The following is an 11864-nucleotide window of genomic DNA, read 5'->3' as shown; positions in this document are numbered from 1 at the left end:
TCATTAATTCGGACCCATTAAAGCCAAGGAAACTTGAGAACATGCTCGAGCACTTGGCTAAATACAGCTCCTTTGCTGACTCAAGGTCTCAGGTAGTCCCTTTGCAATAAGTGGAAAAACTCAAGTAGTGAGCGAGCAGAAGCTCACGAGGGCGTTGAGCTAACTAAAGGCAAGCGAGATACAAAGTTTCAGGAAAACATATTTGTAGAAATGTGTATGTCTACGTTCCCACTTAAGAGTGCAAATATGAAAAAGGTGACTGTACAGTTTGCTCTTAACCTACAACCACGACATAAATATCACCAAAAGGTATCACCTTTCTGTGGATCACCTCAGACCCTCCACGCTCCCCGATCCTCCGCCCTCCCAACAACACAACACGTTTGCCCACAAAAGAAGTTAAATGCCGCTAGACATACCGCTCCTGCGCCATGCAGTATTTCATAGTCAATAACTAGCAAGCCCTTGGGTATGAAGGAAGGAGAGGCTTGCTTTACATACCAATGCTTAGAAATATTATATAATTCCACTAAAGGCAATGGTTAATCGTCGGGTGCCAGTTAGAGTGATTACATCTGCCATCTCTCAAAGAAGCCGGAATGCTGTCACTCACTTTGAAATGGCTTGCTGCATTCATCAGTCTAGATGGCACAGAGAAGTTATAACCGTACAAGCCATATGGAGGATGTAAAGAACAATTAAGTGCTTCCCGAGCAATGGGACTTGATGGGAAAATGTTTCCAGATGCATGTAATCCATACAGCATTTGACTAGCAGAATTGGGTACTTGTAGACATTGCCCATTTAAGTCTTCAGCTTTAGCGTTTTTCAGATTTGTTATGCCGAGGGAAGATAGTTTTGGCATATCCACCATGAAGTGGGGTACAAGATGTGGGTTGGTGCCCCCCAGTTTTTCGTGGCTTGGAAAGATGAGAGACTGTTGTCTTAAGAAGCTCGTAGGACAAATCTTGTAGTAGAAGGGCACGTTGAGGTTGTGTAGGTAGGTCTCGGGGCACGACACGCCGATGTTGCTCGCTGACAAGTGAAACGTAGGAGGTGAGCACGATGGAGAGAGCAGGGGGTTGAGAGGAGAGGGTGTTCCGCCGCTGGAGGTCACCGGTGAAGAACTGGAGCTCCCACCTGAAAATGAAAACAGAAACCATCCAAGCCGGGCTAGCGGATGTTCACAGCCAAGGAACCCTTGGAGGACTCCTGCTCCCACTCCGCGTCTCCCTGCTGCCAGTGTCCGTCCAAGCACAAACTCACTCCAAAAATCGGCTCCTGGAAAATGGGAAGATCTGTCCATAAATTATTTGTTGCTGTTACTTGGCACTTGTCTAAGAACAACATTCACGCATGTCTAATCCCATTCATTTCACCGGGACAGCTATGAGGTTCAGCTCCACACATACAGGTACCTGCCAGGTCTGTGCCTCGCTGTATGACCGATAACCTTCTCCTGTTATACACACACCGTTGCTGTTTTAGTTTCCCTATTTTTCGTGCAAATTACAGGCAGCTTTTTCCCCTTGTACGTAAGAACAAAAAAATGTATTCAGCCTGATGGAGAATTATTTTGTACCTTCCTGCTCACAGGAATCGACTAATTTTACTTGGCTTCCCATGCAATTTGAAACATACCCTTGAATGCTATAGGTGTCTCCAGAAACTTTAAATGCACGTGTCATTTTAACATTCTCCTCTCTGAAATGAATCAAGGAACACTTTCATAATTTGGTAGAAAAGCGACACCGGCTCCCTTCAGGTGCGCGTGTGCTGCCGAGGCCACTGCTGTACAACATCACCGTTCAGCACCGGCTCGCCGCTCCTCCGCAGCAACAGCAAGAGGAAAAAGGAAGAGGCAGCGGCTGTTCTGGCGTGGGGATGGTGCTCTGGAGCAGCCGGCCCTGGTGCTAAACAGACGCTGGTTTCATCTAATGCCATGTAAGCACTGTATGTCTCTGCTGCACATTCATTACCACATTCTTCCAGAGGTTCTCCCCCCCCCCTTATTTTCATTTCTTACCAAAGTCACTGGAAAAGCAAGGAAGGGAATGTGAATTCAGTTTTGCTCTGTATTTTTATCCGTTTAGGTTTAATTCCAATTAATATACTGTCTCAACGTGATCTGGACAGACTTTACATACCATCAGCAACACAGAATCCACTGAGCCATGTCTGCTAGTATATCAAACCTTAAAAAAACACAAAGGTTTTGGATATGGTGCAAATTAGTTTTGCGAACTCCCAGCAAGCAGAGTATCTTACAGGTTGGATAACGTGCACCTATTCGCAATAATCTGGGAATGTTTTACGGCTTGAACGTCTCACCCACCCCGCTGATGTCAGCAGCTGTTTCAGTACTGACATCAGCAGGAGTGGATGCAGGGCAGGGATCTGGTCCTCTCCCGATGTACACATCCTGACGTCCTCCCAGGACTCAGGGACTCTTGGTCATGTAAAATGATGTGATTGAGCAGATATTTGTGAGTGTGAGGCAGCAAATGGATCCCTATGCAGCTGGCTGTAGCAGAGCAAACGAGCGCTAGTGTTTGCTTCGAGGTAGCCTAAGCAATAATATCACACAACTTCCAGTACAAGTTTGGGAACAGGGATTGCAGCGGGGAGGACAGAGCAGCTCAAAGAGCAGATTCTTTCTGCCATTTCTATTAGGCTTAAAAATCACAAGTTTATTGCCAATTCTTTCTTTAACATATTGTTCATGCTTTCTTTTAATTTACCTTCTGGTTTGGGAGCTTTGGGATTTCTATTTTTCAGCTTTTCTTCAGAAATGGTTTTATTATTAGTGGAATTGGAGATTTTGTTATAGTTACATTGGTTCAGGAAATTGACCCTGAAGAAAAATACCAATTATATTAAGACTAGCAAAAAAAAAAAAAATATCCCAGGAAGCCCTGATATTTTAGCATCTGTACAATAGTCATTGCAGTTGCTATTCTCTCATTCCTCATCACAGCCCATCCATCAGCTCCTTGGTACTGCGTCACAGCCTGCAAAATGGGTTCAAAAGGGGCTTTATGCATAAGGTCTTCTCTAAATACTACTACTATTACTACTACTACTACTACTGCTAATAATAATAATAATAATCATCATCATCATCATCATCTTCATCATCATAATCTAGTTCTTTTTACAACCTGGTAAACCTCTTAATTTCTCCCGAGTCTGATTTTTTATGCCTCTGCATTTCTATGCCTGTACAGCATGGATTTTTGCTGTGATTTTTGCAGTATTTCCCTGCAGAGACGGGAATGATTTTGTTTGCCTCAATACAAATGTCTTTGAAGAGTTCCTAACATAAATGAGAGTTACACTGGCGACTTTAAACTGAAATGAGAGTGTACCAGCGTGCAAATGCTCGGTGCTATGAATAACCAGTTTTCCTTCAGTGCTATGAATAATCAGTTTTCAAATACTATTTCCAAAAACCTTTTTTCTGGAAAAGAGCTGTAAGAGACCGATGTGCGCTTGTCAGGTGGAGGGAGATCGTTTTCCCTCAAAAACTTCTCTCTCTTCCCTTCATTTCTGCAGAGTTAATGAACTGTGGGACTGCTATATCCTAAATAGCAGATAATTTTATTTTCTGTTGAATAATACGTTTGTTTGCAGAGAAGAAGCCAGCTGCACAAGACACCGGCGGTCATTATTACCGCGTTTTTAGCTAAAATTCTCAAACGGGTTGGAAACAATTAGTGTAACAGGATCAAAGCCGTAACAACCCGACTCTAAATTAGCCTCCTGCATTCCCGGATATTTTTTTCTGCGCATCTAAATCTGATTTCTGCCAGGTGATGAAGGCACACCGCGCGTTACCCTTCTCTTCCCGGGGCGAGTGCTCTGCTCCTCAAATCGGTTTTAACAGGAGTTTTTGCCGAAAACACGTGGAATTGGCTTCCCAAAACGTTCCGTCGGCCGCCGGTTCGTTTTTTCCTGGACCCACCTCATTATCTGAACGGCTTAAGACCCCCCGACGCGCCCCCGCGGAAAGCCCCGGGCGTGCGGCCGCGGCGCAGTCCCGAGGCCGCGGGGAGAGGCGGAGGCGGGCGAGGAAAAAGGCAGCAAAGGGGACTTACCCTGGCTGTCTGCGCCGAAAGCCTTGAAGTCCAGGGCGAGAGGGGGTCGCCACGGGTAGGTCTCCAGGAGCCCATCCAGAACTCCCCTGCGGGGCGAGACCGAGCTGAGCGCGGCGGAGCGGCCGGCGGGCGCGACGGGGCGGGCGGCGGGGCGGCCCCGGCCCTTACCTGTTCCTCCCGGGATCCCGAAAACCTTTGGCGAAGGGATTCCTGTCGATCTTCAGCTTCGTGATCTGGAGGGGGTGGGGTGGGACAGAAGGGGGCCGTTGGGGCGCGGGGCGGGCCGGGACCGGCCGCCACGGCCGTCGGGGCTCTCCATCCTCCCGGCCCCCGGTACCGTCGGGGGTCTCCATCCCCCCGGTACCTGCTGGTTTTGGTAGGCCGTCACGGTGGTGAACTCGGTCTCCTGGAAGGAGAAGGTCTGCACCCCCTCGGCCGGCAGCGACTGGATCTGCGCTAGGTCGAAGCGGGAGTCCTGGGCGATAACGTGGACGCGCGGCTTGTACTTGTGCATGGACTGCAGGATGATCTGTGCGGGGGGAGAGGCAGGCTGAGCCCCCCGGAGGGGGAGAAAGGCAGGAGGAAAACCTGATGCAAGACGCGGGTGGGACCCAGCCCTCAGCCCCGGGACGAGAGGGACCGGCCCGCCGCGTTTTCGGCGCTGCCCCCCGGGGTGATGCTTTGTCCCCCCCTCCAGACTCCCTCCCCCCCTCCCCCCCCAGCGGGACTGCCCCACACCTACGTGCCCCTTGTCGTCCATCTCGTTGTTGGTGAGCTTCACCCGGTCGAAGCTGATGATTTGCCTCATCCAGGTCTCTCCCGAGCAGGGGGAGTCGGGGTGGATGTAGAGCCGCGGGGTGATGCAGGAGTGGTCCGTGTTCCCCGCCACCATCCACTGCGAGCTGTGATAGACGTACCTGGCCCGGTCCGGGCCGCGGTCAGGCGGCGGGGACCCCTTCCCCGACCTGCCCACGCACGCCTATAGACTCCATAGGTGTATGCGAGCCCGGCAGTCCCCCCCCGCCGCACGCCTGTGCAACCCCTATTTCACATACGCGCATTAAATGCAGATGGAGCTGATATTGCAAACACTCGGCCTGGGAAGAGGGAACCCGCGTGGGTGTGGGGGTGTGCGTGGGTGGGGGTGGCTGCCCCACCGGTCCCGTGTGTCCCGTTCCCCCACACCCTCCCACCTGTATCTTTTGGAGTCCACCGGGACGACGTCGATGGCGATGTAGTACTGCCTCAGCGGCTCCAGCCCCTTCACCTTCACCCTGACCGACGGGAACATCCTCCTGCGGGCAGAGGGGAAGGTCCTGAGCAAGAGTTGCCGTTAAACGGCGAAAACGGGTTGAAAAAAACAAAACAAAAACAAAAACAACAAAAAAACCCAACCAAACAAAAAAAAACCAACCAACTAAAACCGGCGTTGGGAGAAAAAAAAATTCAAATTCAACAAAAATAGAGAAAAAAGACAAACAAAAATACACATACACCTTCCCCCCCCTGCCCGAAAAAAAGAAAGAAAAGAAAGAAAGAAACCACAACAACAGAAAAAAAAAAAAAAAGAAAAAAAAAACACAACGAAAAAGAGACAAAAAAGCAACGGAAGGGGCAGAGGAGGAATGGGAGCGCGGGGGGCAGCGGAGCGGCTGTGCGGCCGGTACCTGCCGGCCTTGGTGATGATCATCTCGGTGCCGATCTCATGGAACCTCCTCCAGAGCTCGGAGCCCTGCAGCTCCACCTGCACCCCCGCCTCCCGGCTCTCCGCACCGGCCTTGGACCGCTTTTCTGCGGGGAAGAGAAGCGGGAGGGGGCGGCTCGGGAGGCTGCCGGGGGTAGGGGAGGAGGGGGGGCGGCCCTCGCCCCGCCGCCGCCGCCGCCCCGGGGGTCCCCTCCGTTACCGACCCTCCTCCGGGGCTCTGCGGCTCTGCCTGCAGCCGGCCGCGCTCTCCTCGTCGCGACCATCCGGCACCTTCCTCTTGGCCGAGCGTCCCACCAAGGCTTCCACCGAGAAGGCGTGAGCCCGGGAGCTGAGCGCCATCCCCCCCGGGCCGGGGGTCCCCCCGGGCGGCAGCGGGGCTCAGGCGGGCGGCGGCGGCTCCATCCCCGCCGGTACCCAGCGAGCCTCGCCCGGCTGCCGCACGGCTCCCGTCGGGGGGCAGCGGCCACGGCGAGATCCTCTTGCATCCAACTGAGTCAATAGACGGCTGCAGCCTCCACTGTTTGTTTTGGAAACTGGTGGGAGCATAAGAAACATTGAGTGACATTTCATAGGAGTAACGGGGGGGCGGGGGGGGGGGGCAGGGGGAGGGAGGGGAGAGCGGGCGGTGGAGGGGAAGAGCGGGGGAAGAGGAGCCGGCCCCGTCTAGGATCAATAAAAGAGTTACTGTTCTCCATTAAATTGTAAAACTCAAAGAAATTTGACATAATTGCACACTAGGGGCCACTTTTCCAACAAAAGTGCAAATAACGTTTAACCAGAACCAGCACAAAAAAAAAAAAAAGAAAAAAAAAAGAGGAAAAAGAGGAAAAAGGAAGGAAAAAGGGGACTAAAGGAGAGGGAGAGCCGCGGCCGTGCGTGTTGAGCTCCAGGCCCGGGTGCGGCGGGGCTTTGTCCGAGCCGGGCTGCCCCGACGGGCCGGTCCCGCACCGCCCCTCCGGTGTCCCCGGCACGACAGACCGCGGTGTCACCCCCGGGCTGTGTGACAGCGCCGGACAGGCATCCCGGCTGGTCCCCCCGTTTTGTTTTGGTGCTTGTTTGTTTGTTTGTTTTTTCGTGGGTTTTTTTTGGGTGTTTTTGTTTTTGTTTTTTTTTTTAAAGGCAGCCCCCCCGCCCGCTCTGGCATCACCCCCGGGATGTTTCCACGGCTCCGCTTCAAAGCGCTGCCCCTCAGCGGCAGCTGCGCTGAATTAGGGGCAGAAATCCCAGTTTTCCACTCGGGCGGTTCCTGGGAGCCCCTGCGCGGCCGGGCCGGGGCTGGGGGGACTCCGGGCCCGGGGGGGGGGGGGGGGGGGGGGTCCGGCCGGGACCCGCAGGTGCGCAGGGAACGGGCTGCGCTGGATTTGCGTGGTGATTTTCGGGCCCCAGCAGGACCTCCCCGCCCTGCAAAGGCTTGAACACACCGCACTGATTTATTTTCCATCCGGGCGCCCACCCCAGAGACGGCACCAAAGGGGATTCCGGGGGTCGGTCTTTTCTTGGGAGGGGGGGTAAGCAGCGGTATTCATGCTGGGCAGGGTGGGTGTCCACCTCCCCCGCCTGTTCCCCACTCACCCCTCGTCCCACTGCCTCTCCCTGCACCGGGGAGGTCAGCCGGGATAGATGAGCCTTAACGGAAAAAAAATGTGGAAAGGGATAAAATTCACAGGCCAGCTGAGAAAGCACGTTGGGGGGTGTAGTTGGGGGGTGCGGGAGCTGCCGCAGGGCGCTGCAGCTTCAGGGTGGGCAGGGGACAGGGTGCAGCACTCTGTGTCCCACTTCCAAGCACTCCCGGAGTCTCGGGTGAGCGCTGGTTTATTCAAAATGTTTCACTTTTCAGGATTTCTTGCCATATTTGTTAGGGTCTGTGCTCTGGTGTGCACATTTCTTCCAACGCTTGGGCTGGCAGCAGAGTGAGAACTGCGTTGTCTTTGTGGAGGCAACCAAAACCAAGACGGCTGCTATCTGACAGAACTCTTGACAAATGCCTGTTTTAAATGTCCCAGACTCATACTGTTGTCCTCAAATCCCCATTCCAAGGATGGTCCTTACTCACCTTATGGTGGGCTTTGCACATTGGTACTCGTTTATCCATTTATACATATTTATATACATATTTATATACATATATACAAAAAAAGAATTATGCTTTTTTACACCCATTTATACACCAAACTCCTGGCATATCTCACGGCAACAGGAGTTTGTCTAAGGAAAAGGCCATGGAGGAAGTGAATGGGTGCAGATACAGGTGCTGAATGCCAGAGCTTGACATCCAGCTGCCTGGATGAGATGGGGCACCTGGAGGAGATGGGGCACCTGGCTGAGAGCTGTCTGCTTTTCTGGCTGCAGAATTTTCTCTGTGCACATGGTCCCAGTGCCAGCTCTGGTTCGGACCATGCCTGCAGCCTGATTTGGGAACGGAAAGTCAGCATCCCTGTCTGCAAATGGGGCTCTGAAAGATCCAGCTGAGCTCCTGTTGAAGTCACGGTGGAAATCTATGAACACCATTCATAATGGCAGTTGGGACAGATGCACATGAGCTGCAAAGTAAGTATACGGATGGATGTTTCTTGAATTTGCTTCCCCAGGCTTTTGCAGAGCTGTGTGTACCTGGGGTTACAGAGGAGAGGAGCTAGCCCCGATGCTGGAAGGAGTGCAGGCACCTCCTAGTGTGGCCTTCAGAGAGGCTGATGCTGATTAACTTTTGATTTAACTTTTAGTGAGGATAATGATACTTGAGCTTCCTTCACAAAGTGTCTTAAAATGTGGAGATCAGCTACATCGTATCATAATCTGAACTATACGGTGGTTTTGTTCCTGCATTACTCCCCCTTCCACTGATGCCCATCAGCGGTGGCCCTGCAAAGCCCCAAACCCTGCTGACGTGGTTTTCCTTCGTACAAGGCATGTTCAGATGCACCCGCCTGACACCTTTGCAGGATAAGTGTCTGATCCGCTTCGGGGATGTTATCCCACATCCGTCCCCATCCATTGGGGCAAGAAATGGATAGAGAACAGGGCTGGGGAAGAGACTTTGGGGGGTTATCTTGCTCTGCCCTCACCCCTGGCAGGATCAGCTCCTCCTATGCAGTTCTTTATTTCTTCTTACAAAGAGAAATGAAACAAATTTCATAAACATGTTCATAATTATAACTGCATAAGCTCATGATTTAAAAGCAAGGTGAACCGCGGGTCCTTCCCGGAGCCCGGACGGGACTGACACTGCGCTCCCCAGCGCTGATCGAAGCCAGCTGAGGGCATTAAGTGTGAACCTTTATCTCTGCTGACATGACAGATTATTAAAAAGTATCTCGAGTAATCTTTTATTTCCTTAGCATTGCAACACATTTCAAGAACTTGGCCAGGGATCAACCAACCCTTTTTAATTTCCTACAATGAAAAATAAAACAAAAATAAAGCCCAATTGAGATGATATAATCAGGAACATTTTGAGGGTTTAGGTCAAACTAATATGTCAGAGAAGGGTTTTCAGGGGACTTGGAGTGCTTTAATCTGTCAAAGACTGACTCAGACCCTACTTGGGCTTTGTAATCTTATTGTCTTTACCAAATTATGTGATGGTATGTCACGTATTACCGTCATCAGAAAATAGAACAAATAATCATTTGGCATAACGTCCAGAATAACTAACTTAATTTTAAAGCAAGTGTTATACAATATGCCAGAAATGTTTGCTTAACTTGAAAATGATCTTTTAATGCTGTCCATTAATCTGTTAAAGCACACAGGTAAATTCCAAACACAGACTTCCCTGACCACTTTAGGGGCAGACTTTAGGAGATTTAATTGCATTCAAGCTGCGCTCAGTTTTGCCAAGATTTACTTTGTATTTATTAAAACAAAACAAAGCAAAACAAAAACCCCAAACCAAACCAAACCTGACTCGTGGCTTAGGGGGTAATATTTTAATCATACCTGCACTCAATTATGCATCTAATGCTTTTATCATTTCTATCTCCGCCACCTGATATGTCATAGATTTACATAAAGCTGCAATTATAAATTTGGTGCTAGGACATTTTCAGTTCTAGCAGAAAAACTTGAAACATTGGTTGTTCTCTGCTTCACAAATTATTAGCAAGAAAATATCTTTTTTTTTTTTTTTAGCATTTGGAAAAAAATGATTTCCAAACCTGCAGTTTCTAATCAGAGACATGCAGCACCGCATCGGCGTGCACCATTAAACAAGCTCTGACTCCCGTGACACGGCCTCAGTGATTGCTTCCCCCCGGCCTTTAATTAGACGAAGCGTGCTCAAGGCTGCAGATGGGGTGCGGTGCATCTCTTTTCCCCATCGGGGGTGTATTAACGGTGGGCTGGACTCGGTAAGCCAGCATGGGCCGGGGGGACTCCCTCCCTCACCTCTCCTCTCCACCCTCTCCTCTCCTCTCCTCTCCTCTCCCTCTCTCCTCTCCTCTCCTCTCCTCTCCTCTCCTCTCCTCTCCTCTCCTCTCCTCTCCTCTCCTCTCCTCTCTCCTCTCCTCTCCTCCCTCTCCTCTCCTCTCCTCTCGCAGAGACGCAGCCGGAGCCAGCAGAGCAGAGCAGCGCAGCCCAGGCCAGTCCCTTCCCCCCGTGTGCTGTCCCCTCCCCGGCCTTGGTGGCACCAGCCACATCTGCCCGTACATCTTCCTTTTCAAAATCGTTCCTCTCCTGTAAAAATGTATTTTAGGATTGATTTAACCATGTTTGCACATGCTTCTAACTGGACTCACAGTCCAGTTTGCATTTTTTCAGTTTCCCAATCTTACTGTTGCTAGTAAATAAGTAATCTTTTTTGTTTTTTTTTTTTTCAGATCTCAGCCTATTTGCTTGTCATGTGGCAAATATAAATGAACATGCTGCCTCAAATTTAATAGGGATAAACCTTACACTGAAGAAATGCAAGCTAACATCTAATATTCCAATATGCAAATAATATAATTTTCTTGGAAGGAAAAAACCCAAACTTATGGCTGGTACAGTGTGCCGCGAACAGCTGCCACTATCAACACAGGGAAGAGATGGGAGCTTTGTTATGGGAGTGTGTTAAAGCTATAATAGATCCGTTTCTAAATGCTCTGGCTAATAGGCAGGCTGCAACTGGGGTGGATGTGACTGTCAGCTGAATAACCTTTCTGTGGGCTGAAATAACACTGGTTTGGGTTCTACAGGAACTGGAATTTGCAATATTCAACTTTAATTCTTGTAAATGCAACTACCACTCCATATGAATTATTAACTAATTGCTTATTAACGGATTAACAAATATTTCTTTTTCTAAAAGACAATCCTTTAAAGAGAAACTCCAGAAGACTAAGTAAATCTTGGCAGGAAACACCCGTAGTAGCTTATAACAGTGCTTAGGAGATTGTTTCCCCTTACGTTCTCAAATGTCCAGTCCCACAGCAAAGCTTTAATTTCATTCTCCATCTTATTTTCCCCATAATGAACTTTGAAAAACCTCTGCTTTATATCCAAGCGCAGTGCAATTGTGTGTGCTCTCCGTCCCCCGTGGGGCTGCGGCACCTCCGTGCTGATGCTGCAATGTGTGAAGCAGGAGGTGACGGCATGGTTCAGCCCATCCTTGCTCTCAGGAACACACCAAATTAATTTCACGGCAAAAATGGCAGGTCTGGGGAAGAAATGGCCAGCTTACGGTGCTGGATAGCTGGTGTCAAAGTCTCTCAGTTGGTTGACCTCCTAAGGAGGTTCTTCACTGCCACGTGCACTGCGTTAGTTAAAGTTATATTAAAATAAATCTCTGTTATGTTATTTTATACATAAGCCTCCCAAAAAGGCTGCACAGGGAATAGGATTAAACTTTAAGGAAACGATTCAGTGAAGTAAAAGCAATATATACAGCATTTGGGGAGAGTTAAATCAAACTAGGGGACTCGGATCACTGCATGATGAGAGAAGGGTTGGTGGCGTTCCCCACCACAGCCAGGGAAGTCAAGGAAGGGTCAGTAACATCCACTTGCCTGTGGGGTAAAAGGGAGACCACCATGTGCATCTCTAGTACCAAGACATGTCATGCCACCACAACAACTTCTATCCAGCAT

At 50.0% G+C, this 11864-nt stretch overlaps 2 protein-coding genes across 2 annotated transcripts; both read right to left on the bottom strand.

Annotated features, from left to right (window-relative positions):
- Nucleotides 1-381: 381 nt before the first annotated feature.
- On the bottom strand, nucleotides 382-5392 carry LOC309675951 (T-box transcription factor TBX22-like). The gene is made up of 6 exons (XM_082488381.1): nucleotides 5291-5392; nucleotides 4840-5014; nucleotides 4462-4626; nucleotides 4266-4330; nucleotides 4098-4183; nucleotides 382-1140 (listed from the first exon to the last, which is right to left on the bottom strand). The coding sequence occupies exons 1-6, from the start codon at nucleotides 5386-5388 to the stop codon at nucleotides 530-532; spliced, it is 1200 nt and encodes a 399-aa protein (XP_082344507.1). The 5' UTR covers nucleotides 5389-5392; the 3' UTR covers nucleotides 382-529.
- Nucleotides 5393-5742: 350 nt separating this feature from the next.
- On the bottom strand, nucleotides 5743-6141 carry LOC309676018 (T-box transcription factor TBX22-like; the record flags this gene model as incomplete). The annotated part of the gene is made up of 2 exons (XM_082488461.1): nucleotides 5743-5888; nucleotides 6006-6141. Coding segments are annotated over 2 exons (282 nt in total), but the record flags the coding sequence as incomplete, so codon positions are not given.
- Nucleotides 6142-11864: the final 5723 nt, after the last annotated feature.

The sequence above is a fragment of the Vanellus vanellus genome, assembly GCF_965231255.1.
Source record: "Vanellus vanellus genome assembly, chromosome: 10".
NCBI classification, from domain to species: domain Eukaryota; kingdom Metazoa; phylum Chordata; class Aves; order Charadriiformes; family Charadriidae; genus Vanellus; species Vanellus vanellus.
Note: the sequence above shows the minus strand (reverse complement) of the source record. Positions and strands in the feature narration are given on the sequence as shown.

Excerpts from the sequence above, each read along its gene's own strand:
- LOC309675951 (XM_082488381.1), bottom strand. The coding sequence starts at position 5,388 with ATGTTCCCGTCGGTCAGGGTGAAGGTGAAGGGGCTGGAGCCGCTGAGG. Across the intron at positions 5,015-5,290 it reads GTGGACTCCAAAAGATACAG|GTACGTCTATCACAGCTCGC; the intron begins GTGGGAGGGTGT and ends GGACCGGGCCAG. Across the intron at positions 4,184-4,265 it reads CGGGATCCCGGGAGGAACAG|GGGAGTTCTGGATGGGCTCC; the intron begins GTAAGGGCCGGG and ends CTCGCCCCGCAG.